The following is a 26,339-nucleotide window of genomic DNA, read 5'->3' on the forward strand; positions in this document are numbered from 1 at the left end:
CTTGCACCAAACGACTCAGTCAATCGGCCTCGCCAGCTTTGTTTGCCGACCGTCAAGATGTCTCGGCAGCAACGCGGCCCTGGGACTACATTAGCTAATACGGCTATCTCGACGGTTCCAGGTACCACAACAACCACTTACTCCGGCTCTACAGTCCCACTGCCAGTTGCACGACGTCAACATAACAACGCATCAGGATTCGTAGCCTCTCCGGTACGACAGCAAGGATGGGTTACGGTTAAGGAAGGAAGCTTCATTACTGCTTGGAAGGACAGATACTTGGTCCTACGCAAGGAGTGGCTTGACTTCTGCAAATCCGAAGGCGGCAAGTCCGCATATACCCTCTTTCTGAGTGATGTGGTTGGCGTTGGTCGTGTCGAAACTGGTACTCCCATCCTGGAGATTAAGAGGAGAGGTAATTGTTCTTCAACTAGTCCTGGCGAGAAGGAGGGCGAGTTCCGGGTCATGCACCTGAGGACCAAAACGGAGGACGACTTGTACAAATGGATTGACTGCATATACATGGCATGCCCTGGACTGGGTGGTGTGAGCAATCCCACCAATTTTTCCCATGCCATCCACGTTGGATTCAACCCAGGCAGCAAGGAATTCGTTGGTCTGCCTCACGAGTGGGTTCAACTGCTAAGTGCGTCCGCAATCACCAAGGAGGATTATGCACGAAATCCACAAGCCGTCATCGAAGCCGTCGACTTCTATTCGGATTTGACCAAAAAGACAGACAACCCCGAGGAGTACCTAGCTTTGTCACCAACTTCAGCAAATCGATTACTCGAAGAGCTGACCGAAGACCCTGACATTGATGCGATTGCCGCAACTTCTGCCAACATTTCATCTGCGCCTCGGGCAAATGCATATCTCCCGCAAGGTGCTAACAGCAAGCTCACTTTCCAACAACATGAGCAGAGAAGAGAAAGAAGTCAAGAAAGGGTACCCAATTTACCGATCGAGAATCTCTCAATATCCAATACCGAGTCCTCCAGTAGGGTCGCTCCCAATGCCAGGCAAGACATCCAACCCCTCCGTCCTGCACCCTTGGCTCCAAAGCTACGAAGAGTTCCTCCTCAGCCGGTTCGCCCTGCTGCGGATCAATCACCAACCAAGACAGTTCCAGACAAGTCAACACTTGAGGTGTCTGTAACTCGACCTGAACAGGTCTCGAAACCAGCCCAGGACCCTACTTTGACAGCCATTCCAGTTCCGTCGAAGAGGAGACAAGCCGTCCGGCATCTCACCACATCAGAAGCGGAACTCATCTCAAAGCTGCAGGCGGTTGTATCTGCAGGAAATCCAGATCACTCCTATTCGAGGCAAAGGAAGATTGGACAAGGCGCCTCCGGTTCAGTCTACGTTGCAAAGATCAAAGACACCGCAGTTGGTGTTGCTCAAGATATTATGCTTGAGCGAGGTCTGAATGCTCGCGTGGCCATCAAGGAAATGAGCCTTGCGCGCCAGCCTCGCAAGGAGCTTCTCGTGGATGAGATAATGATCATGAAAGAGAACCGGCACGAAAATATCATTAATTTCTTGGATGCATTCTTAGTGAATGATAATAGGCAGTTATGGGTTGTGATTGAGTACATCGACGGTGGTGCATTGAACGATATCATCGACAACAACTTGACGATCCCTGAACGGCATATGGCGACCATTTGTAGGGAGGTGAGACTGACTTGTCTTTGGATACCATAGTGACGTTGCACTGACAGTTCTAGACTTGCCAAGGCTTGCAGCATCTGCATTCTAGGCGCATCATTCACAGAGACATCAAGAGCGACAATGTTCTCATGGACAGCAGGGGACACATTAAGATCAGTATGTCAATGCAGCTAATTACACCGAGTTTTCTGAACAGTTTGCTAATATTTTATAGCCGACTTTGGATTCTGCGCGAAACTCAACGAGCGACGATCCAAACGCGCAACAATGGTGGGAACCACGTACTGGATGGCCCCCGAAGTTGTGAAGCAAAAGAACTACAGCTACAAGATTGATGTATGGTCTCTTGGTATCATGGCTATTGAGATGGCTGAAATGGAGCCCCCTTATATGGACGAGGAGCCATTAAGGGCGTTGTACCTCATTGCGACGTCAGGGACACCACCACTGCGGCATGCCGCCAAGCATAGCCCATTGCTCAAGTCATTCCTAGCCAGATGTCTAAGAGTGGATGTCGAGCAGCGTGCCTCGACGGATGAGTTGCTGGACCACGAATTTCTGAACTCTGGGGGGTCTGTAAGCGAGCTTGTGGAGTTGTTGAATTTTAAAAATCGCATTTAGGGAAGCAAGGGACTGTTTAGCTTGAGTCATTCATAGACTCTGGTTTGGGAATGGTTTGAATGCAAAATATAAGCCTTGAGCGACCTCTCGTTGCAGAAAATGGTAGAGTCGGCTATATTTATATTGGCGTGGTCTGTCTAATAACACCTTTGAGGTAAAGACTTCGACATAAGCTTTGTGATGTTGACCACCATTTCGGCTTTCGGATCGACGTGGCGCTTCCCCTCTCCCCACACAACCAACCTCCATAGATTCGGCAATCGTCGATCCATCATCCATGGCAAATCCCTAGCGGCGATTCAACTAAGAGATGGTATAAGGTAACCGAGGCTGGGATGATCCAATTGCTAAGTAGGGACGCACCTAGTAAGAATCATACCCCTCAAATGATACAGACAGGCCATTGAGCCAATTCTCAAGGACCCGCATCACGACACATCTCAAGCTTTCCTTTTCACCGCTTCACAACAACTGTGAAATGGCCACATCGAAAGAGGTACAAACTCAACACTATGCGTCTAGCAAAGCTACTAGCTACGGCAACAATGATCGCCATCAGCAATGCTAACCCTCCAAAACAGCAGGAAACTCCTGACACTGAAGTTCCTCACATCCGAACATACTTCTACATCGGAGGAGAATATGCCAAAGACGAAAAAGGGGGCCATTTCTTCCGCGATCAAATGTACGTGGAGAAACTGGTCCCAGCTCAAGGGGTGACACAAAAGATTCCCATAATAATGATGCATGGAAATTGTATGACTGGCACGGTAGGTCGTACAATGCGATGCTAGGCTCTCCCCATTGCTAACAGTTTCAAGAACTTCCTCAACAAACCTGATGGCGGCCGTGGCTGGGCATCAGACTTTCTACTCCAAGGCTACGAAGTGTACATCATAGACCAACCACTCCGCGGGAGGTCAGCATGGCATCCCGGCGACGGCGTTCCATCTCCATCCACATATTCCGCTGAACTCATGCAAGATCGGTTCACGGCTCCAAAAAGAGCGATGCAATGGCCTCAAGCTGCGAAGCATACACAGTGGCCTGGCACGGGTATCATGGGCGACCCCATCTTTGACGCATTTTACGCATCGACAGTCCAGTTCATCAACAATGAGACATACCTACAAATACGGACACAAAAAGCCGGCGCATCTCTGTTAGACAGGATTGGAAAACCCGTCATCTTGCTCGGCCACAGCCAAGCAGGTGCCTACCCACCGCTAATCACAGACATACGGCCACATCTCGTTCACGCCATGATTCTCCTGGAACCAAAGGGCCCGCCGTTCCAGGAAGCCGTGTTTAGTGCGGCCAAGACACGGCCGTGGGGGATAGTCGACGCACCCATCACGTATGATCCGCCTGTGGTAGATCCAGATAGGGACTTTGTCAAAGTGAAGCATCCGCCGGCTGGGGCGGACTTGTCGGAGTGTGTGTTGCAGGCGAGGGAGCCGCCGCCGAGAAGGCTGAAGAACCTGGTGGATACGCCGATACTGGTGGTTACGGCGGAAGCGTCGTATCATGCTGTGTATGATTATTGTACGGTTGAGTTTTTGAGACAGGCGGGTTGTGGGAGGGTTGAGCATATGGAGTTGGGGAGGATGGGCATCCGTGGGAATGGGCATATGATGTTTTTGGAGAGGAACAGCGGGGAGATTCAGAAGGTGGTAGAGGAGTGGATTCAGAAGTTGTGAGTTTTGGTTAGATGAGAGATTTCAATGGGTGATTGCAGTTGGAATACGGTCAAGTCTAGGATAACCGTGAATTTGTAAATGCTCGGTAACGGAGAAGATTATTTGATGCCTCCACGCCCACATAATTAAATCTGTCTACAAAACAATCAATAAGGCTCTAACACTTGGTTAAAAAGAACTATACAAACGGACATGATATAAACAATAAACAGAATATTGACATCGCTAAATGACGCCGCAAGCCCAAGCTCCCGGGTAAGACCAATAAGCGATGGTGGGACCCTGAATCGCAATCACCAGATGCAGCAACTGCCACCGGCCCCTCAGTGCTGCCCCCGCGGGGGGATCAATGAGCATCGGCGTTTGCTTCAATGTCACTTTATCCAGCTTCACTGTTGCGCATCGCATTTCATCAACTCTGAACATCATCATACTCATCCCATTCGAAATCGTCAAAGTCGCCTCTGAAAATATACGGAAAATTTGCACAATGAGCGCGCCAATGTTCTCGCTTCAAGGCCAGACGGCCGTCGTCACCGGCTGCACCCGTGGCATTGGCCAAGCCGTAGCCATTGGTCTCGCCGAAGCTGGTGCCGACGTCATTCTCGTGCAGGTAGAGTCGAATCACAATGCAGAAGATAAAGACAATAATTCCAAGTCGTGCTAACGCCTGTACTATAGAGAGACACCGGCGTCACAGCCACGAAAGAAGCAGTTGAACAGTTGGGCCGCAAGGCGTGGATCTACACGGCGGACATGGCGGACCAAGAATCCGTCAAGGCGCTCACGCCCAAGATTCTAGCTGACGGGCATGAGGTTCGAATTCTGGTCACCTGTGCCGGTATCCAGCGAAGACATCCATGCGAAGAGTTCCCCGACAGCGACTTCAACGAGGTATCCTACATCTTCCACGATTACACTGAACCGCGCTGACATTTCCAGGTCATGCAAGTGAACCTCAATGCCGTCTTCACACTCTGCCGAGACTTTGGCGCACACATGCTCCATCTCGAACCATCACCAGCCACCGGCCGCCGTGGCAGCATCATCAACTTTGCCTCGCTGCTCACCTTCCAAGGCGGCCTCACCGTGCCCGCGTACGCAGCGTCCAAAGGCGCAGTCGGCCAAGTCACAAAGAGCTTCGCAAACGAATGGACGTCAAAGGGCATCACGGTCAACGCCATCGCCCCGGGATACATTGAGACGGACATGAACACAGCGCTGCTGAACAACCCCGAGCGACTGGCGAGTATCAGCGCCCGCATTCCCGCCGGCAGATGGGGCAGTCCGGAGGATTTCAAAGGAACGACAGTGTACCTTGCCAGTCGGGCGAGTGCGTACGTGAGTGGCCATACATTGGTCGTCGACGGCGGTTGGATGGGCCGGTAAGACAGTGTTTACTTTAGAAAGCAAGTTTTGGGAAAAGAAAACAGGTATCATAGCGCTACTAGAAACTGACGCTTAAACTTAAAACTCCGACTATCAATTCCACGCGAAATCCCATATACCTTCTATCGGCCGTAAACGTGTTATACCCCAGACATACGTAGAGTTAAGAGGACGTGCTGGACGAAGAGTTTGAGCGCGCTCTGACAACCCTCTTCTTGCCGAGTTTCCAAGCACCAGACGGGTCCTTCACCACAGTAACCTTGCTGCGTTGTGAGCGAACGAAGCCATTCGCCGGGGTGTTTTTAGAGAGCACCCTACAAAGTTAGCATTTGAAGGGTCCATCGTGAAACGGGAGACGTACTCGGACTGAAGAGCGGCGATACGCATGCGCGCAAGAACGGGGTGAAACTCATCCATGTCAAGCATTGTAAGTCGTGTGAATATGAGGTGTAGCGTATCCGGTCAACAGATGAACTTGGCTCTGAACAGTGCAAGAAGCAGAACGACACAAAGATGAGGATCAGGGACAACAGCCCATTCTTAAGAAACCTGAACAAAACTTATACTCCTGCACCCCCGCTCAGCACGGAAACACTACCCAAAACCAATTCAAATCCGTCGTCCTTCCTCCGTTTGTTGCCCACACCCATCCCATCCCGTCCGGGGTGCAGGGCGCTACGACGGGTTCAGTGGGTGGCTGAAGGCTGCATCTGGAGACTGGACTGGACATGGACTGCAAGTGGTCGTCTGATCGATCACATGCTAGCGCCGACCGCGTTTCATTTCCATTGTCACGGACTTGAAGCGATGGCCGAGTTGCAGGCGGAGGAAATTTGGGTTTCTAGATCCACTTTGTGCTTTTCCCAAGTCCGGACTCTGTTCGGAATATCGAGAAAGACTGAGTTTGGCAGAGCTTCGTTTTTCGGGGGAAAAGAGAAAGGTCGGGGATTCTCCGTGGTGAGGCGGGCTGATTGATGCATAGGGTGGTCAGACTGACGGGGACTGCATCTTGGGCTGGTGCTTGGCCAGTCATGGAATTACTGGTTGGAATTACTAACGGAAAATGTCATGCGCAGGGAAACTAATGTGGTTTAGCTGCAGACATAACGTCTGGGACGATGGGACGTTGTTCTGCAGATGCATACACAGTCCGCGGGCCGTTTCACATGAAGATTTAATGTTCGGTATGATGAGCTAAGCCAAATTGACCCGATATAATGCTCACTTCCCATGCTTGAATATTCGGACCGGAAATATTGACTCTTTCGTCATTGACCCTCAACGATACAATACAGTATCCACAGCGAGTTGATAAAAATGGCCTTGACCTGCGACAATGGATCATTGATCGTGTCCTGTTCCAACACGCCAGCCAAGACACCACATGACTCGACACTCTGGCCACAAGACGCATTGTGTTCACAATGCACCGATAAAGTAATCGAGGTCACGCCACCCGGAACACAGGCAAAGCTCGAGTCAGAAAGTCCAGGAATACAGCACATATGAGGTCTATTTATTTCAATGTTCCTTCGGCCGCCTACCCATATAACCGTGTGCTGCGCTGCCTGTGTGCGCCGCCGGAGCCGTGTTCCATACCAAGCTCTAGATTTTGCTACCTGCGCCGCGAGAACAACGCATCAGCCCCATGCAATGACGAAAAAGAGCACAAAAACAAATCAACAATGATGGGCTGAATTCAAATCGACAAGTGTGACCAACAGGTCCATGGGTTGCTAAAACAGCAGGGCGAGCATAGTCCTGTGCACAGCAAAGCCATTGGAGGCTCGCCGGCGTCAAGACACGTGTGGAATCGGTCGGTAAATATTAAATGTGGTAAAGTGTCATCGTGGGATGAGGGACAACCAGGAGAGTGTCGTGATCGTGAAAAACAAAACAGGGGCTCATTGAGATTTACTCTTGTTTCCCTGGTAGTAGTGCGCCATCTGCAACCCAGCCCGTCTGAATCCGCACTTGATGTAGAAACCTTCGTTGGCGTCGCTGCAGTCGAGAATGCACTTGTAGCAGCCGACCTTTTCGGCGACGTAGTCGAGCGCTTGGATGAGTCGGAGGCCAAGCTTCTTGCCCTGTTGGTCTTTGGCAACGGCGATGTCTTCAATGTGCCCGACTGCACCGAGACTATGAATGCTGCACTCAAAGTTAGCGGACCGAGTTCTCTGGTCGTTGAATTGAAGCTCCATTGTCGTGAAAGGAAAGCCAGCAGATGGGACACGTACAACTTGCGCTCGACAATCAGAGCACCGGTGGCAACAACCGAATTCTCCATCTCAGCTCTGTTGGTATCCTCAATGACAATGATGTAGTACCCGCCCTGCTTATCCATCTGCCTGAATTGTTCCTCAAAAGACTCCTTGGTAATGTCGCCGACCGTTGTCAATACCCTCAAGCACTCGAGAAAGCCAGTGTCAAAGTCGGTCGGCCGCAGGGCCCGCAGCTGGTAGCCCTCGGGAAGCTTCTCAGCTACCTCTGGAGAGATGAGCTTGGACGAGAAGAGACCATCTTCGGGAGCCATTGTAATTTCGATCGTGGGATGAGGCATATGGGCTGTGAAGTGTTGAGCGTGGAGTTTGGTGGCGTTCAACGGTGACGAACCAGACGGCTAATTCGTAGCAAGGAGGAAGGAGATTGAGCGAGCGAGGTTGTCTAGCGAGCGAATGTGCAAAAGTCGAGATGAATTGAAACGAAGAATCAAGGTCAAAGATGAGGAAAAAGGGGAAGGCGGGATACAAAAGTCAGAGATGGATGGATGGATGGGGGTTGGGATGGAACAATGAGGCGCAAGTCAACAAGCATCATGATTGACAGCAACCAGCACAGACAAGCCAAACCGGTCAAGTTCGGCGAGTCGAGGCTGAGACCGCCGCATCGGGTCTCAGAGCTTTGTGCTTTTGCCGTCAATGCCAGGGCGACTAGGGGAGGCCTTGTGGGGGAGTGGAGACTCCTGATTGGCCCGTTTGGTGCTGGCGGGAGTGATGTACAGGAGAGCCGCCTGGAGGGTCAGCGTTGGCAGCCCTGTAAGCACGTCCCTTGGAAGATCTTAGGGGCTATCGGGCAGAGCCTTCAGGGGCAAGGCCCCTGTAAACCAAAGGTTGCATGGTCAGCTCCGGACCTGGATGTTCCCATTCGATCAATTATTGATGTCTTCGAGTCCGCAAACAGCCCAAGCCTCAGACATTAAGCACAAAAGCGCAACAAGCAGAGTAAACGAGAAACTTGGGCATTCATCCAACGCGACAGAAAAGTCCAGCCACAAATTGAACGCCCACGTCGACTTGGCCATAAGAGGAATTGCTGGAGGATTAATGGGGCATTGCTGTTGCAGGTGTGGCGGAGGCTGACCAGAAAAAGCTGGATGATGACAAGCGGGAGCCTCGTGTTTATTCTTGGAAACACTTGAAAGTCAATCTAATTGATCCAATAAATTTGCGCAATGAGCCTATCGCTCCCACCGAACCCCATCATGCAGTGCCGGGACGCATTCATCCACTCCTGGCCAGCATTGGCGGTTGGCGTTCCGTTCCTGTGCCTGGCCCAGTGGGATCAATTGATGTGCAGGCAACACCTTGATTGAGCACCGCGAATAATGACGTTGGTGTCACAAGTAATTTGGGTAAATTTTCACCTTTCCCATCAAACGTGTCAGTTTTCGTCCAGGTCGTCATGACGCAAAAAGTTCGCGTGGTCAATGGCGATCTGACGTCTATCGTACCCTGGCTATCATGATCAAATTAACGCAGTCTTTCATGTGCGTAGTGTTGCATGGACAGGTCGCATGGTGCCTCAAGTGCTTGTTCATGACATCGACGCCCAAGTGTCCTGGATTAAAGCATCCCGATATTCCTTCTGCCTACCAACCTAGGTAGGCATACGCATGCTATGATCGCGCCTCGGACCGCTGCATTCGCATGCGCACATGAAAAGGAGGTGCGGGTTCCTAAGCATCTGTCTTTCAATGTTGGCTGGATGTGAATGTGGCGAGGACATTTCGGACGGATTTGACAGGTGCACATTTTATGCAGCGATGTTAAGCATTCTGATTCAAATTTCTCCTCCAACATTGAAGGTCGAGAAGATCTCGCTGCTTTTGCACTATCACCACGTGGTGGTGACTTACGATGCGGCTGTTGAAATGTTGGTTCCTGAGCGAGATTTGTATGATCTGTCTGGAATGGTCGCAAATTGTCTGGCGGATTCTGAATTAACTTATTTCAAGATGAGCCATCGGAGGAAATTGCCCAATACCACTGTCAACTTAACTCAGCTTAGTCTCGTGAGGTATTTGAGGAACAGTGTAAACAAAGGCAATCTTCACAGTCTATCTTCACCAGCCAATGATTGCTAGTGTGCAACAACTTGATTCATTGACCAATGTTGAATCGTAACTGCTATCATTACGACTGAAGGATGTCCGTATTATATGGTTTCAATTTCTATGCGCAGGCCATTCCCTCTTTGCATCCTTGGTTATCAGCCAGTTCGGAGCTGTACAAGACTCTTCTTTTTGAGGATGCATGGGATGCAACTACCGGCAAGAGGGTTGCGGACATTTTTGGGCTGGCACAGTCGTTGTGAGGCCATTCCAAGCAACCGCATCTAAGCTACCCAGACCTTATGGGATACACCCACTAGTGCAGTAGTTTGGTAATCAGTAACTGGCAATTTCAACTTAAAGTTGTATGAAAATTCCTGTTATGTGATGACTCGTCAATGCTCGGAACGATGTGGCGTCGATTGTTGACCTTTGCTTGGTAGTCTCGGGAAGAGGCGAGGCGCGTCCCATCCAGACTAGAATGTGACTGGACAAAAGTTGCAATCACATGCAAGCACTTCCACCATGTGCCATGTCATTTTGTACCTTGTACCTGACTTTGCCCGTGCCCACGCCCATATGCACTCCACGTCCACGGAATCTGGTACTTCAGGAACGAAAGTGACTTTAACAAGTTCCAGCTCTCGATAAAGAACTTGACGGCAGAAGCCAAAACACACCAGACATCTTCGACAACTGAATCCACTCACATCCTGCCCCAACAGAACGACTCAGGAACGGACATTACGGCTCTTTCAGTTAGCCCTTTGCCCGGCGCGCATCAAACATTTGGTCCAAATATTGCCACCACCCAGTGCTCTGTTTGGGGTACATTCTCTGTTGCTCTGCTTGTTTATTGTTGCATGTGGTCAGCTGGTACTCTGGCAAACCTACTTTCTTACCTATTACATACTGTTGCGTCTGCTCTCTCACACAACGCTTCTCCCTCGCAACATCTGCGACGCTTGAATATTACTACATGTCTCTGCATATAATGCTTTCACCACCTATACTGCATCCGCATTTACCCAACACATCACTCAGCGACTCCCGCCATGTCCAAAGGCAAGCCTCGTGATATCGAGGCCTCTGCCGGCCCAACCTACCACTCTCCGGGTCCTACCCTTCTACCCGGCCCTATAGCCCAGGCCGTCAGCTTGGCTACACGATCAACATCCCTTGCTATTCGCGTAGGATCTTTCGTCGGCTGCTACAGTCTCGATGCTGCCAGATTTACAACCCTGTCAAGCCTAGGATTGGCTCGAGGTCTGGTAGAGACAGTCCTGAGTAGAGCCGCCCGGGATACGATATCACTGTCTGCTTCGGATTTGGGCGTCGACGAAACTGAAACCATCCTGGAGCGCAGTTTAGAAAGTCTGCACTTTGCCGTCACCCAAATCGTGTTTTGGACATCTGCCAGCTTTCGACTAACAGGGACAACAATATCAACCGCCTCCGAGGCATCACAACTTCTGTTAGGAAGTCTCGACAAGCTGTTTGGCTCCACCGATTCATCTCGGGCTGTCGCGAGCATCATTACTCTTGTTCGAAGGGAATTCAACAATCCAGCAACTGGAGTCGGGGGTGAGAAGGTTGGAGTTTCAGACTTGGTAGTGGCCCTCAGCGCTTTGGCCTACTTGCAACAAGCTTCTCGACGATCAGCATCTGAAGAGGCCCGGCGACAGGCATATGAGGAGGTGATTTGGGATGTAGTCGTTCTCAGCGACGGTGAGCGTATTGACGTGCGCGGCGACGACGACCCCGAACGCCAATTTACCTCAGGGAGCTACGGTGCTGATGACCTTGGGATACGATATGGAGCTGGTGATGATGACGAGGCTGTCATGGACCGACTCAAGAGCCATATTACCGCTAATCTTGACCCTGGCACGTCAGTATCGATATCGAACTCTGTATCTTCAGTTCAGACAATTACTGTTGACGTCAAAGGGCCGCAAATGCTGTCACTGCCCACTCCCCCTGGCGCGGAGATTGTCGAGACTCGGGGGAATGCAGCTCCAGGGAATCGTCGATCGTGGGGGTTCGGCCAGGAAAACGACACATCTTACACAGTTGTCTACAGAATTCAAAGAGACAAACTCCGATCGGCCATGTTTCGTGGCGAGGAGGAGGAATCTGGCCCTTCTGTCGTTGAGGTGACAGATGACGACCCTGCTCTGAAGACTGAACCAATCTTGAAACTGGAACCGGCACCCAAGTCTCTCAAAAACACAACCACCTCCAAAGGAAAGGAATTTAAACGTCCAGCCTCGACCCCTTCAAGTACCGTAACTTCTCCACGTACCGCAAGCCACCTAGATGTTCCCTTAGAAGCAACGAAACCTCGACGCCCGTCTCAAACGCTGGACCTGGAAACATCAGCAAACCAAAAGAAACAACGATCGCCACCAATGGAACCTCCACCCCGTACCTCTTCAGATAAGAAGCAGACGACAGACTCTAGCAAGCGATCCATGCCGAGAAAGAAGGTCGAAACACTCAGTAACGGCAAACAATCTGACAAGCGACCAGGTCTGAAGCAAGTTTTGAAGGAAAGCAGTCAGTCTCTGTCCAATATCTGGAACAAGGACGCTTCTGACACGGAGCCGACTCGAAGCACAAGCAAACAACGGCCACAGTGGAAAGGACCTGGGGCGATTGCTCCCGAACAACCTAGTAAATTAAAGTCGCCCACCACCCGAACTCAACCGCAGCAACAACTAGCCCAACGTAACGCTCCAGTTCGACGAGGCCAGACACCAGATCCCTTTAGCCGGCCGTCATCACGGGCCAGCTACGTCTCAGTTCACGAACGAAGAAGGGACTCCATAGTTTCGCTTACCGACGCCTACTCGCGAAACACCACCAGCGGCATGCGTCCTGCCTCGCCAACCATACTGAGAACAGACTACTCCACTCAAGAGACGATATCGCGAACACCCGGCGAGATCTATCCTGTTGGACCGGTGCCCCCGTCACCTCGTGCTAAGAGCCATCATCGCCGATCGGTATCTTATGCCCCCAGTTTGTACAGCCTGGCAACAAACGACTCCCAATCCTCCCTTCTATTAGCATCGTACTACCAGAAGAGTGCGTACAATGCCTCCAATGCTTTAAATACATTGCGAAGGGAAGGTTTTGTCGATGGAACGTTTCCAGCGGGTCACTTGTTGCAGAACATTACAAGATACATGCGATATTCGTCTGCATCTTACGGCTCCCAGTTCATGAAACTCTTGGGCATCTCAAAGGAGCTCCCTGCTGGACGGGTTGGCGACAAGACGCACCAAGATGTCCGTCATTTTGTGCACCACACCGAATCTCACGATGGAAACATACTCCTTGCATCGTTTGTCGACCCGCAAGGAGGTTCTGATGGCACCGGTTCCACGGGCACAGGAATACCACTGGTGCACTACATCTCGCTTGACCACGAGGCCAAGGCTGTCGTTTTGGCATGTCGAGGAACCTTGGGATTTGAGGACGTACTTGCCGACCTGACGTGCGACTATGACAACTTGATTTGGAGGGGCCGAGCATACCGGGTGCACAAGGGGGTACATGCTTCTGCTAGAAGACTCTTATTCGGCGACGATGGCCGGGTTCTTGTCACACTAAAGGAAGCATTGATTGAGTTTCCAGACTACGGTCTCGTGCTCTGTGGCCATTCTCTAGGAGGAGGTGTCACGTCCCTCCTTGGTGTCATGTTGTCAGAACCCAACCCTGACGGTCCCGGCTTCGTCATCTCAGCTGAACCTCATTCAAGACTCCTCACACAAGGGCTTGGTGCAGACCACAAGTTCAGCGAGGTTCGACTCCCAAAATCACGTCGAATTCATGTCTACGCCTACGGACCCCCGGGCATAATGTCACCATCTCTGCGCAAAATCACACGTGGGCTCATCACCACCGTCGTACACGGCAACGACATCGTACCCCATCTGTCTCTCGGGGTTCTGCACGACTTTCAAGGTCTAGCACTCGCGTTCAAGAAGGACGAGAACCAGACTAAAGCAGAGATAAGGCGTAGGATGTGGCTAGCCTTTCAGGGCCATCTTTCCGATAAATGGTACCAAAGTACACCGGCTGCGCCAAAGGAACGCGATGACGAGTGGGTGCTACCGATGCTTCAGGCGTTGCGGGATACCATGAAGGGCAAGAAATTAGTGCCCCCGGGAGAGGTGTTTTCGGTTGAGTCGACGAGAGTACTGAGAAGAGATGCGTTTGTGATGCTGGAAGAGGGCCCGATTGGAAGGCCGGCGAGACGCGTGGTGCTCAAGTATATTAAGGATGTGGAGGGGCGGTTTGGGGAGATGCGATTCGGGACGGGGTTATTGACGGATCATAGTCCGGCGAAATATGAGGACGCGCTGAATAAGCTACGGCTGGGGCTGGTTGAATGAATGATTTAATGATGATATGATAAAGGAGTATATAGACGTTTAAGCGAAGACATGGCATGAATAGAATTGAAGATGAACAAAATGTGCATTGTAGAGGTTGCGCGTGTTTGTCGTGTAACTATGTGTGAGCAAGTCAAGGAAAGATAACAATACACCAATCCACCATGATACTTGAAAGTAATTTGCCAAGTCAGCTTGACGTGAAGGGAGAAGTGCAAATTACATTTAACTTTCAACCACCCTTGTCTCCACATCGTCATGTCGAGATACCACAAGCCAGCATCACCACATCCCACGATGCCGCGTGCAACATTCCGTTTCATTTCCACTCCAACGAATAAGCTTGTACAAATTGCGCGCAACCCATTTAGCATTGAGCTAACTAGCATGGACAGCATGACATGCAGATTCACATTCACATTCACACAGACACATCTGTGCCCCGTCTAAGCGCCGATCTAAATCTAAGGCGTGTCAAAGTGCTCAACTGGTGAGACATGTCCACGCCCTGAATCCAACCCTCTTTCTTGACCCGACCGCCCGAATTTCTTTTTAATCTCCCCTTTTCTGTAATTTTCCAGTATTTCCCCCCAGATTTCCATCATCTCCATCATCAGCACAACAAGAAACCACCAAAATGCACATCTCAACCATCCTCACCATCTCCCTCGCCACCACGGCCTTCTCCCGCGCCGCCGACAAAGTCTGCACATCAACATCCTCCGCCACACTAACATGGCGCATCACAAACTTCGACTACCACTCTCTCGAGACGTTCACCACGCCCGCCCACCAAAACGACTACGGATCCGCCAACTTTACGCTGGAGAACAGCGCGCTCAGCTACAGGACGACCTGCGCGGGTGTCTCTGCCCAAGCGCCGGATTACTTCTACGGGGACAAGGTGTATGAGTGTGAGACGCCGGCTGACGAGAAGGGCGATATGTCGAGATTTGCGTTTGATAAGAAGAGTGGCGTGTTGAGGATTAATCAGACGTGGGTGTGTGAGAGGGATGGGAGCCGGTTTGATGGGCTGGGGGAGGTGCGGCTTGATTTGAAGTGTAGGGAGGATAGGTGGGTGAATCCGGAGTGGAAGATGGGCGAGGATTATTCGAGACGGAGTGTGAGTTGTGGGAGGGTGGATGTTCCTGTGAATATTACGTATTTGCAGGGTACGGCTTGATGGATGGTTGAGTATTGCGTATATAAGTTGTTTTGGATGATGAACTAGGAGAGGTATTTGACAGTGGTGTATTTATGTGGATATTTTAGACTGACAGGAATAAGGCAAGCTAAACAGGGATATCAAAACCGCAAAACAACCAGACACTACACAAGAACCTGTAGATCCTTTCCGTTCTTCTGCATAGCAAGCTGCTTGTTGCAGTTACTACACGACCAGTGAATCTTCTCGAACCAGTGCTTGCGTCCAGGCAACGGCCACCACATGAGGTTCATAAACGTCTTCATCCCTTCGCTGCGTCCTTCGACGACCGTCTGTGATCGTTTCCCGCACTCAGGACAGTCGATCCATTGCGCTCGGGGCTGCAGCTTGTCCAGCGGGATGCCGGGCGTGGTGTTTGGGGCTTGGGGGCCGTTGTCCATGACGGAGTCTGTTGACGAGAGGCCCGAGGCGGGTGAGCTTCTGTTACGTGTTAGTGCGGTTATGATGTTGTGTGGTATTGTACGTACTGTTCGTGAAGGGCGGAATTCATGGTTTGTTAGGGCGCGAGAAGCTGATGGTGAGAGTGATGCTGTTGTAGGTGGAAGTTGGACTTTTGACAACTACATCAGCGAGACAGGCAGATATATACCCCAGCTCAAGCAGCCAAGCCTGTCAAAGGCACAAGCACAGACATATCTTAAAAAAGCCTGCCATTTAATTTAATGACGTATCCGTGGCTGAGTACCGAGTCCCCTATTGCACGATCCATCGGATTGAGCGAAGAGTGCAGCAGCTGAGCGGCCAAAAGGGGAAGTTTGGACGCACAAGATAAGCCTATGGCGCAGGAAACTTCCCTTCGGAGAATTTTAAAAGGAAAATGCCCAAAAACTTCCCAATTTAAAACGCCTGCCGCAATATGGCCAGGGCTCAGGAGTCGACGAAACTTGTTGTTGGGTCCCGGCCGTGTAGTTGCAACAATTGGCGGAGCGACTGTCGCAGGATTTTTTCCCTAAACGGGCAAAATCGAGCGCCTGGTGGATCCGGGCGCTGACATCATGTGGCTGCGGCGCTGGCTTTTGGGCCTGTGATGTGATCGGCATGGTGGTGAGGCGCCTGCATGGATTGTGAGATGTTTGTTCTGCTGGGTGATGGGCTCGTCTGGGACGCATGTAAGCCGGGTAAATATTGGGGCTTGTCTTGTAAACGCGATGGGAAGCTTGGATTAAGTTTGATGATGATGAGTAGAAGCGGGATCGGGCGATTGGATAGTGTTGCCGCCGTTTTGTGTCTGGTTCTAACTGTCAATCTTGTTTCCCTGCATGTGAGCTGGTTTGGTTCAAATGCGGATATATAGTCAGGCGCAATGGACCGCACGCATTGCTCAGCTTTTACTCCCCTAATTTCTTGAAGCGAGTTACACGAGATGCATATTGTACTTGATTCGTCCACCGTCTATGGTGTAGCCGTCATGGCTAAGTTGAGGGTTGGCCAGCTGAGTAACGACTTGGCGCCAAGTCCAACTGCGACAGCCTCAACGGCAGAGTCACCTCAGTCCACGAGGTCAATTACACCTGAAAAGATACACCATGGCATCAAGTGCTTTGATGAAAAAGATGCTGAGGCTGATAGTGCCAGATACGATCAACATATTGGGGGACGGTGACAGCTGTGAAGACGATGATCTGAGGGATGCACTGAAACAGCCTGACGAGATGAAAGAACCTGAACGCCGGAAACACCCTGTGCAGACGGCGAGATGAAAACAGACATGGAAAAGGATGAACCCCAACTACAGATATCCTGACTCTGATCCTCGTCTTCGTGGTGCTACACCTCAAATGTCAACCACACAACGACACTCTCGTCTCCCACCAGCTCAGTACACACTCCTCTCTTCAATCTGTATGGATGGTGGTGCGGGTGCAGGAGGAGGCGGAGGCTGGCGAAGGAGACGTCGTCGCCCCGGCAGAGAAGACGAAGAAGTCGACGAAGAGGTTGATGAGGAGATTGACGAGGAAGGCGGGGCAGGGGGTGCTGCGAACGGTGGAGGGGGAGGCGGCGGACGTAAGAGAACACGCAAGACTATAAGAAAGATAGCGCGAAGAACAAAGAGATCTAATGATGAAAAGGACGACGATGCCGGTGGAGGAGCTAATGGCGGCGGAGGCGGAGGGAGGTCAATCGAAGTGGAGGGAGTATAGTTGACGGATATGAAGAGCCTTTGAGTTCGAGAAAGAGGAGGTGGGTCGATGTTGATGAGGGAGGTCATGGAGAAGAGGTTGTTGTGTCGGAGGTATGTCCCGATGGCGAGAGAATTGAAGTACCAGCCGTTGATTGATGTCGAGGGAGCGACCTCAAGGGTGCATAATACCGTGAACTAGTGCTTCGAGGTAGTTTTAGAAACTTCAAATGTTGCGTACCAGCCTTTTGCTTGATCCTTGTAGATGCATTTTCGTCTGCCAGCATATTCCGTCGAGGTGACATGTTGATGCCTGTGTCGAGCCTGACAAACCATTTATACTCAACCATGTAATCGTCATATATTGCATATAAGCAAATCGTGCTTCATGCTTTAAAAGTTCCGTCATGGTCGGTGGGGTCATCGTTTTTATTTCTCATCCGAAAATAAGTAGGATGCAAGTAAAGACACCTGGATGTTTCCCGCAAGGATACCGTCAATCTAAGCGTGGTCTGGTGGGGCTGGCAGCTGCCTGCACCTGTCACTTCCCTTTTGGGTATTCAGGTTCATCTACCAACATCACCATCGTTTGTAATTATTGAACATCCAATAACAAAAGACACTTCCAATATATCGCGTAAATAGTTCTAGATTTTCCTGTAGATTTTCCTTCGCCCATGAAAACTAGATGTAATCCGTAGAGCTACCGCATCGCAAGACCAAAAGTTCACGCCATTCGTCACCTCGCCACAACCGAGATGAGCTGCACTTCCATAAAAGCTCGACACGTCACACTTCACACTTCACACTTTGCACTCTCAAAATGATTCTAGATATTGAACGAATACTTCAATATAAGATGAGCTCCAAAAAAGACCAAAAAAAAATCAGCTTCTCTTTGAAGAGCGTGTCATCCTTAATGCAGGGGCAATGCTGAAAATTCTCAAGTTAGTTACTGATGCTTGTGAGATTCGAACAGGGAGGCTTGGAGAGATAAATACCTAATCTTCTCTGTATCGTTTCAAAAACCGATGTGCCGCAATGCGGCGAAAGGAGAGATATTAATTTGGTATATAACCTGGCTTTGTGAAGTATGGCGAGGTGAGGTTTGGTGGGCCGGCTAGGCAACAGGTCAGCCTCAGATAGGAGAGGTGAGGTCGACTTATTCCATGCACATTTCAGTCGAACTTGATGGTCCTTGACTTTCACTATTGATTGGTTCTGTTCCCAGAATGATTGAATAATATTTGCCGTAGTTGATTCCATCCTGGTACCTTACCAGCCCACGTCTCTGGTCATTAGGAAGCCATCCTCAACCGCTTGTCATTTCGCTTATGATCTCCCCAACTCCAATACAAATGCCATCATGAATCATAACTCTACCACCAGGATCACAAATAGCCGACTAAAGAACCCATCCTGAGTCACTCACCCTTTCAGTAACACCCACGCCTAAGGAACATTCTTCCACCCATGCTTAACCCTATCAAACGTCCAATGCTGATCCGAAACAGGCTTCAGATCCTTCTTACTACACACCTCACTCGCAATATGCAATTTCCAAAACTGCCTCGCACAAATCTCAGGATCCGTAACCAACTCCAGCGTGTAGTACACCCTAGCAAACAGGTCCGTCTCCGGAATAGCAAACACCGCCTCTGGCGATCTTGGTATCCCCCTGAGCCGCAGCTGCGTCCACAGTTGATGCGTATCCGGATCCCACAACTTAATCCGGGCGAGCACCTCATCCATCATCGGATGCTTCTTGTAGTCTAGCAGCGTGATTTGTGGGCCAGGTTGCGACGGAGATGCCCAGCCTACAACGAAGCAAATGACCTTGAATGTGACGTGCTCAGGAAGACTGACACCCCATTTGTTTACTTGGAGTCGTACACCGAGCGTCATGAAGCTGGAGTCGTGTGATGGGTTGGCAGCGACGAAAAAGACAAAGTCCTCGTCGTCCCAACGTGCTCGGGACCATACTTCATATGTATCAATTGACCCTGATCCTTCTAATTGGAGGACGTGCGGCCGTACATGGGATAGAAATCTACTAGAATCAAGGAGCTGCTTGTTTGGATCCATGGTCATTTCTGACAGATCTGTTAGTAAATACCTCTGCAGCGGAGGATTCGGCGACACAAGCCCCCTGCACTCGACTAGATTCCAGGGATCTTCACGAAGAAACTGGTCCGGGCCGCACTTCTTGATAAGCACTCCAAGAGGTAAGTCGGGATCCCAAGAGCAGTCCAGTGGGAGGAGATAACTTCGTTTTCCCAGCTTCGGTTTCGTGTATGACCACGTCTGGACCTGCGTCTTGATTCCGCAGTTGGAGAACGCAAACTCCCTTCGAGATCCAAACGGCCGCTTGGCCAGGGATCCAGCCTGACTAAACGCCAGCGGTGAATCGGCCAAGAAGCCGCAGTACACACGCTTCGACGGCCGCTTCTGCGTGTCAGCGTATATGGCGTCGTCGGGAGGCGGTAATCTCCACGCAAATAGGCTCAAATCAGGCGTAGTTCGCATAATTTCCTCTTGCAGTCGCCGAAATGCCTTGTCCTCTTCCCCGTACATGAGCGGCATGTTCACACCAAAGATCCCGAGTAGACTATACGCAATGTCTTCGATTCTCGTGGTCGCTCTATGCGCAGCCCACGACATCTTTTGCGCAACAGACATGGATGATAGTGGTTGTGTATGGTCCAGAACTTTCTCGCCGATCCCAGTAATGAGGAAGAGCTCTTGTAGCAGGTTTCTCTTTTCGCCTCTCCGATTCCACTCTTGGTCGAAAAAGACGACATTGTCAGGCGCAATAAGCTCCTGTAGTGTCCAACCACGGGTGAACCAGCAGCAATTTGGGAGGGCAGTTTTTATATCTGAAGAAGGATCCATGTCGGCGAGGTATACATAGCAGACTTTGGAGCGCTGGTACCATAGATACATGGAGTTGATGGCCTCTGTTAATTCCGCACTGCTAGTTTTGTCAATGCAGCAGGTATCGACCCAGGCGTAGGTGAGGTCGGCGTCGCATGCCATTTGACAAGTCGCTTGGATCTTTTGGAACCCTTTCATGGACATGCATGATGGGTTCGATGTCATGTCCTGGAAGCTGACTTCTTCATCGTCCCATGTGTGCGAGAGAATGGCGTAGGGTGGGATGTTTCGTCCGATGAATTCCTCAAAGAGGCCTGTACGGGTGTTTATGAGCCTCATTTGACTATAGGCGTTGTAAGGGAAGTGTCTCGACAAGCTTGAGAACCATTGTGATGTGATGAATCGGTCGAGTTGCGACAATTATGGACAATTGGTGAAAATTGGGCCCCAGCCGCAGCTGAGGTTTGGAGACCGCCCGCCAAGCCACATGGTGAGACCTTGCAATAGCGCATTCAATATCTAGTCAAAGAGGCAAATATTGATTTACTCGGTCTTGACGCCTCTTGATGAGGTACCCGTACTTTTCATGCTTTTGTGCTCGTCATAAATATATGGTACGCCTCAAAATGTCGTGGCTATTCAGAGCAGACAAGAGTTGGCAGCCCAGCTTGCCTCCCGCTCCCCCAAACTTTGGTGCCACTGCCGAAATGAGTTCCTGAAATGGCAAGCATGGTGTTCCTGATGCAATCAAAGGGATATGGCATATATCTTTCCTCCAAAGCCTTAAAACCTGGCCACGGCGTCATCAGCCAACCTAGCGCAAACTGTGATGGAGGTAGCTCGAGCCAACGAAATCGCGGCATCCTGCTTTTATTCAGAAGTCCACGGATTACCAGGAGGGCGCTCGCCAGTACGCCCATTTTCTTCATCTGTCCCAGTACCATTGGCCGCGTCTGTGGTACCCTCACTCTCTGCAGACCCCCTAGCGGCCGGCAGCAGTCGCGACGTTTCTGTCGCTTCCTCAACTCCGCCACGATGAACCATTCCATTTGCAGGCATTCGGACGGCGGGAGTGAATGATCGCCATGGGAACCAACTGGCAATCTGTAGACACACTGTGAGCTAAGAATACTTGACGACACAATCCACGTACCTGAATGAGCACAATGAACAATACGATTCCAAAGCTAATACCCGAGTTTCTCTGCAAGGCCATGCTCCACGGCTGAATACATGCAGTGTCTCGTCCGTATGTTTCTGCACATTGTTGGGCGGTACGATGATTTGGAAATGGCCATGCCCTGTCCCTCACCGTATTGAACCCACAGCAGTTGAAGGCATCCTGGATCCGTCTGATCGATTCAGCATCATGTGTGCTGAAAAATCGCTGCCAGATTGTCGATAACAGGCAATCACGGGCTGCTGAAGGGAGGATATTGGAGAAGAGCAGGGTCGCTATGACCGTGGTCAAGATGCCTTGACCAACTTGCAAGGCTCTTGCGAGGATATGATTTGGACGGTTGCCAGATGCTGCGAGCCGCGAACTGAAGAAGGCATTGGCGGCTGCTGCGAAAGGAAGAAGAACTGTGAGGATTGTAAGTGCCGGGGAGATTGGCAGGGATAGACTTGTGGAGTTGATGTGCTCGTATCTGAGATCTGGAGTTAGTGGATATGGCGGGTAAGCTATCGAAATCGACTTGGTCGACGAACAGTGCCACCCCGAAGAGGGCTAGAACCACCTGAGTCAAGTTAGCTGGGGGCCCAGGAATTGATCCTTTGTTCAATGTTTGCTCTTCCATCATTCTTACCATGAGGTACGCGAGGATCATCGTCAATGGAGCCATTTTTTCAACGACCAATGTTTTTGTGTACGAGAGTTTGCAAAACCGTCGCTGACCCCTCTTGCTTCTCGCTCAAGGCGAGAAGGCGACTGTTGAGATCACGTGTGCTGCCTTGTTTGCCCCTGGCGAGCTTGGTGTGTTCGGAACGTCAGAGTCAGACACGCGTATTCATTGTAGCAATATTTCTTGAGCAATAAATATCGCTGCTCCAATGTCCAGCCAAAATGACCTCTGTGTACTATCTATGTTTCCTGAGCTACCGTTACCCGCATCCACCTCGCCGCCTTCAATGAAGTTTCCTTCGGCGATAGTGTTGGGCGTCGAGATACCCTCTGCTGATTGCACATCCCTTCCGGTCGCAGGGTTCGTATCAGCGCATCAGCGGAGAAAAACGCCAAACTTTCAATTGTGCTGAAATCATAAATACGTGCCACAATGTATGGCCAGTGGTGGGCAACCTTGTGTCAAATCTGGTACATCCCAAGCACATCTTATTTCAGCCGCATCTGGTGCCTATGACTTCAACATTACAGACACTAACTTTTCGTGTATTTAGTAGCTATGCTTGGACTGGCACTGACAAACCCGCCTTGACAGCCTCTTCGCTAAATGGATAGTCGATGTATCCAACCTCACTTTTCGCAACGTAGAACGTATCCCTGTTATATTGCGAGAACGGCAAGTCATTCTTCACTCGAAACACCAAGTCCGGATTAGAAATAAACGGCCGTCCGAATGCAATAGCAACATCCCAGTCTCTGTATGTCTCATCGAGAGCGCTGGCCGCCGATTCAGCAGTATAGCCGCCAGCCACGAACACAGGCGAAGTGTTATCCCACTCTCTGAGAATGAACTTGGAGGACATTTCCCTGTCCCCAAAAGGCTGAGGTGTACCTGGAGGAGGCGCTTTGCCTAACAAGGCGGGATCGTATCGTGGTTCCACGAGAGACAAGTACGCCAGCTTGTGACCACGCTCCTTGAGACTGCGGATAATGTATCCTGTTTGCTCCCACGTATCCGAGGAATAGGAGCTGTTGTAAAGAGAGAACGGACTTAGTCTCAACGCTGTTCTTTCGGCACCAATCTCTTCGGTGACAGCTTTGACGACTTCAAGAAGAAACCGGCTGCGGTTCTCAACCGAGCCACCCCATTTATCCGTTCGATTGTTCACGCTATCTCGTATGAACTGATCAATGAGGTATCCATGAGCTGCGTGAACCTCTACTCCATCACCGCCAGCGTCAATCACATTTCTAGCCGCCTGACGATAATCCGCAATCTTTTGCCAAATCTCTTCCTCTGTAAGCGGTGCAGGAGGCACAGATTTGCCTTCTAATTGCAAGTCACCGCTGGACGCATATTTGTATCCGCGCTTGGTGACATAGTCTGGATCAGCACCACGGCCAAGATCCCACAGCTGATGGAAGACGAAGCTGCCCCTGTCATGAATAGCTTTGTATATTCTCTTCCAGCCCGCGACAGCTTCTGGAGTAGCGATGCTTGGGAGGTGGGGTCTTGCTTCGGCAGCACCAGAGATACCAGTGGCTTCTGTGATGATGAGACTGCCTGGGACGCAGGCACGGTCTGCGTAGTACTGAATCATCATGTCCAATGGCGCATGGTTGTCGTCGTTGCGGTAGCGAGTTAGGGGAGCCATGACGATGCGGTGGGGGAGAGTTAGGCCTCCAACCTTGAGAGGTTGCCAAAGCCTGGAGTCGCTGTTGGGCATTTCGGGAGTTGATGATAGGATTCGCTGTTTGCTTTGGTGTGCGAGTCAAATGGACTTGAATTGATGTCGTATGATCAAGACTGAAGAGTGAGATGATACCACGACTAGGCACTAACAATGATTAAATACATGTACGATATGGCAGGTACAGCCAAGTTTGACGCACGTAGCCAGCAGAAATTTAAAGCAAAGCATCTTTTCGAAAATTTATTCTACAATTAGTAATTGCAAGCCCCGTTTTGCCTTTCTTTGTGATGAAACGAGTCGTGACGGCAAAACCGCTTCTTACTGATGGAGTGGTCTCTTAGATTTTCAAGGTGATTTTGTTCCCAAAAAGGCAGCCATGTTTCTGCACTAACAGGTATTAACAGTCCATCTTTCATGTCCAGCAAGTTTCCGTCGCAAACCGAGTGGAAAAGTTTACAAATGTTTGTTCGTGGTGGTTGCCACAATTGCAGCTATTCTTGATTCAGAATGGCTTGAATCTTAGCGGCGCGGTAACCTGCCATATTGAATCGCCACAATGCGGACATTTTCCTCTTCAAGATGCGGACCAACATTGCGCCACCTCTGGCGGTTTAAATGTTGCGCGTTTTCACTGCAGGAACAATTCTCCGTTGACGGTTTGGGGGGCAGGGAGTATTTCATCACCGCAGGTGGCCGTCTCGGTACTTCACCAGACAGATTGTCCAATGTTAGCATTGCTAAGTAGAGCAGTTTGTTGGAGTTTGCGGTCATATTCCTGATGTGAAACAGTTGGTGGCGGAACAGCATATGTTTGAACAACCCTAACCCTGACCGTCGCGCAGAAGAAAGAACCTGGCAAATGTCTACGCCCCCATCGACTTTTTTCTAATCAAATAGTCTGAGAGTCAATGCGAGCTGCCCAAGATTGGTGGGGAAGAGCAGCCCCGAAGATTGATGCTAACAGCGCCTTAATAAACCCCCAGGGATCTGGCCGGATGACACCAGTCACTCGTTTAATGGTGCATTATTATACGTTCAACTTTGAGGTCTACTGCTATGGGCAAAATACTCATAGAACTCAACGAGAGACGTTTGCCTCAAGCTGCCACTGGAGCCTATTTTCCTTTCGCTGAGTGATGCAAATGCTGCCAGATGTTTTTGCTCTGGCAGCTGCGAGAAAGACCCGAGTCGTTAATTCGCCCTGTTCTCATCACGCATTAGATAAATAATGCAAATGAATCCCTATTCAGCCAGCTGCCCACAATTAAAATATCTTGTTTCGCCGAAATCAAGATACTCTCCGGCTATTGCAGCCGGAGCACCTCCGATACGCGGCCGAGAACCTCAACTTTGGATCACCGCCACGGCAGGGACCGACGGTCTGACCCGAGCTCCTGCCCGGTCAACGCCGGAATCGTCTGTGGACCGGAGCACAAGGCACAGTTTCTCATTTAATAGATGAGGGGTTAGATGAATTTCAACTTGTGATTTTCATTTCATCCCAACAGCTACGCAGTCAACTCACCTTACATCACACGCACCGCGAATCTCAGTGGCCTTGTAGACGTCGCATCTCAAGCGTCAATTTCATCCCCGCCATGGGCAACGACAGGACCATGGGCGCCTACTATGCCCCAACCGGCGGATTGCCACCACAGACACAAATCCTCACCGACCGTGCCATGTTCACCGAAGCCTACGCGGTTATTCCCAAAGGAGTATTCAGCGACATTGTCACCAGCTTTCTGCCGTTCTGGGAGCAGACGCGGCTATGGGTGATTGCTCGCCCATTGACGGGCTTCTCCGAAACCTTCTCGCAGTACATCATGGAAGTGCAGCCTGGCGGTGGCAGCGACCGCGCAGAACTGGACGACGAAGCAGAGGGCGTGCTGTTCGTGGTTGAAGGCGAAGTGTCGGTAACGGTAGCAAACCAAACCCACAAACTTGTCGACGGCGGTTACGCCTATCTGCCTCCAAAGAGCGGCTGGACCCTACGCAACACCGGCTCAGCTACCGCTCGTTTCCATTGGGTTCGCAAGGCTTATGAACGTGTTGATGGGCTGGATGCGCCTGAGCCGCTTTTCCTCAATGAAAAGGAGATTGCGCCGACGCCTATGCCACAGACAAATGGCGCGTGGGCAACCACACGCTTCGTTGATCCCAGTGATCTGCGGCACGACATGCACGTTACCATTGTGACGTTTGAGCCCGGCGGTGTTATTCCATTCGCGGAGACGCACGTCATGGAACACGGGCTCTATGTGCTGGAAGGAAAAGCTGTGTATCGCCTCAATCAGGACTGGGTTGAGGTGGAGGCTGGTGACTTTATGTGGCTGCGTGCCTTTTGCCCGCAGGCTTGTTATGCTGGAGGGCCGGGCAAGTTTCGGTACCTGCTTTACAAGGATGTGAATCGACATATGAAGCTCAAGTTATCCAAGTAGGGGCTTTGCGGGGAAGAAATGGG

General features: G+C 50.7%; 11 protein-coding genes across 11 annotated transcripts; 6 read left to right on the top strand and 5 right to left on the bottom strand.

Annotated features, from left to right (window-relative positions):
* Window positions 1-57: 57 nt before the first annotated feature.
* Window positions 58-3,998, top strand: VFPPC_06690 (protein kinase (Chm1); the record flags this gene model as incomplete). The annotated part of the gene is made up of 5 exons (XM_018285683.1): window positions 58-1,680; window positions 1,734-1,833; window positions 1,892-2,253; window positions 2,880-3,068; window positions 3,120-3,998. 5 exons carry the CDS (start codon window positions 58-60, stop codon window positions 3,996-3,998), a joined length of 3,153 nt encoding a protein of 1,050 aa, XP_018138442.1.
* A 490-nt stretch (window positions 3,999-4,488) lies between these two features.
* VFPPC_06689 (2-deoxy-D-gluconate 3-dehydrogenase) lies at window positions 4,489-5,387 on the top strand (the record flags this gene model as incomplete). Its single annotated transcript, XM_018285682.1, has 3 exons — window positions 4,489-4,611; window positions 4,680-4,892; window positions 4,941-5,387. The coding sequence occupies 3 exons, from the start codon at window positions 4,489-4,491 to the stop codon at window positions 5,385-5,387; spliced, it is 783 nt and encodes a 260-aa protein (XP_018138441.1).
* A 1,268-nt stretch (window positions 5,388-6,655) lies between these two features.
* Window positions 6,656-6,892, bottom strand: VFPPC_16741 (hypothetical protein; the record flags this gene model as incomplete). The annotated part of the gene is made up of 1 exon (XM_018294494.1): window positions 6,656-6,892. One exon carries the CDS (start codon window positions 6,890-6,892, stop codon window positions 6,656-6,658), a length of 237 nt encoding a protein of 78 aa, XP_018138440.1.
* Window positions 6,893-7,291: 399 nt separating this feature from the next.
* Window positions 7,292-7,920, bottom strand: VFPPC_06688 (GCN5-related N-acetyltransferase (GNAT) domain-containing protein; the record flags this gene model as incomplete). Its single annotated transcript, XM_018285681.1, has 2 exons — window positions 7,292-7,535; window positions 7,625-7,920. 2 exons carry the CDS (start codon window positions 7,918-7,920, stop codon window positions 7,292-7,294), a joined length of 540 nt encoding a protein of 179 aa, XP_018138439.1.
* A 2,852-nt stretch (window positions 7,921-10,772) lies between these two features.
* VFPPC_06687 (lipase) lies at window positions 10,773-14,120 on the top strand (the record flags this gene model as incomplete). The annotated part of the gene is made up of 1 exon (XM_018285680.1): window positions 10,773-14,120. The coding sequence occupies one exon, from the start codon at window positions 10,773-10,775 to the stop codon at window positions 14,118-14,120; it is 3,348 nt and encodes a 1,115-aa protein (XP_018138438.1).
* Window positions 14,121-14,757: 637 nt separating this feature from the next.
* Window positions 14,758-15,303, top strand: VFPPC_14092 (hypothetical protein; the record flags this gene model as incomplete). The annotated part of the gene is made up of 1 exon (XM_018291863.1): window positions 14,758-15,303. The coding sequence occupies one exon, from the start codon at window positions 14,758-14,760 to the stop codon at window positions 15,301-15,303; it is 546 nt and encodes a 181-aa protein (XP_018138437.1).
* Window positions 15,304-15,449: 146 nt separating this feature from the next.
* VFPPC_06686 (LITAF-like zinc ribbon domain-containing protein) lies at window positions 15,450-15,835 on the bottom strand (the record flags this gene model as incomplete). Its single annotated transcript, XM_018285679.1, has 2 exons — window positions 15,450-15,765; window positions 15,813-15,835. 2 exons carry the CDS (start codon window positions 15,833-15,835, stop codon window positions 15,450-15,452), a joined length of 339 nt encoding a protein of 112 aa, XP_018138436.1.
* A 1,228-nt stretch (window positions 15,836-17,063) lies between these two features.
* On the top strand, window positions 17,064-17,486 carry VFPPC_14091 (hypothetical protein; the record flags this gene model as incomplete). Its single annotated transcript, XM_018291862.1, has 1 exon — window positions 17,064-17,486. One exon carries the CDS (start codon window positions 17,064-17,066, stop codon window positions 17,484-17,486), a length of 423 nt encoding a protein of 140 aa, XP_018138435.1.
* A 1,430-nt stretch (window positions 17,487-18,916) lies between these two features.
* On the bottom strand, window positions 18,917-20,677 carry VFPPC_06685 (HET protein; the record flags this gene model as incomplete). The annotated part of the gene is made up of 1 exon (XM_018285678.1): window positions 18,917-20,677. The coding sequence occupies one exon, from the start codon at window positions 20,675-20,677 to the stop codon at window positions 18,917-18,919; it is 1,761 nt and encodes a 586-aa protein (XP_018138434.1).
* Window positions 20,678-22,738: 2,061 nt separating this feature from the next.
* VFPPC_06684 (NADPH dehydrogenase) lies at window positions 22,739-23,908 on the bottom strand (the record flags this gene model as incomplete). Its single annotated transcript, XM_018285677.1, has 1 exon — window positions 22,739-23,908. The coding sequence occupies one exon, from the start codon at window positions 23,906-23,908 to the stop codon at window positions 22,739-22,741; it is 1,170 nt and encodes a 389-aa protein (XP_018138433.1).
* Window positions 23,909-25,473: 1,565 nt separating this feature from the next.
* VFPPC_06683 (allantoin catabolism protein) lies at window positions 25,474-26,316 on the top strand (the record flags this gene model as incomplete). The annotated part of the gene is made up of 1 exon (XM_018285676.1): window positions 25,474-26,316. One exon carries the CDS (start codon window positions 25,474-25,476, stop codon window positions 26,314-26,316), a length of 843 nt encoding a protein of 280 aa, XP_018138432.1.
* Window positions 26,317-26,339: the final 23 nt, after the last annotated feature.

Source organism: Pochonia chlamydosporia (assembly GCF_001653235.2).
Source record: "Pochonia chlamydosporia 170 chromosome Unknown PCv3seq00008, whole genome shotgun sequence".
NCBI classification, from domain to species: Eukaryota; Fungi; Ascomycota; class Sordariomycetes; order Hypocreales; family Clavicipitaceae; genus Pochonia; species Pochonia chlamydosporia.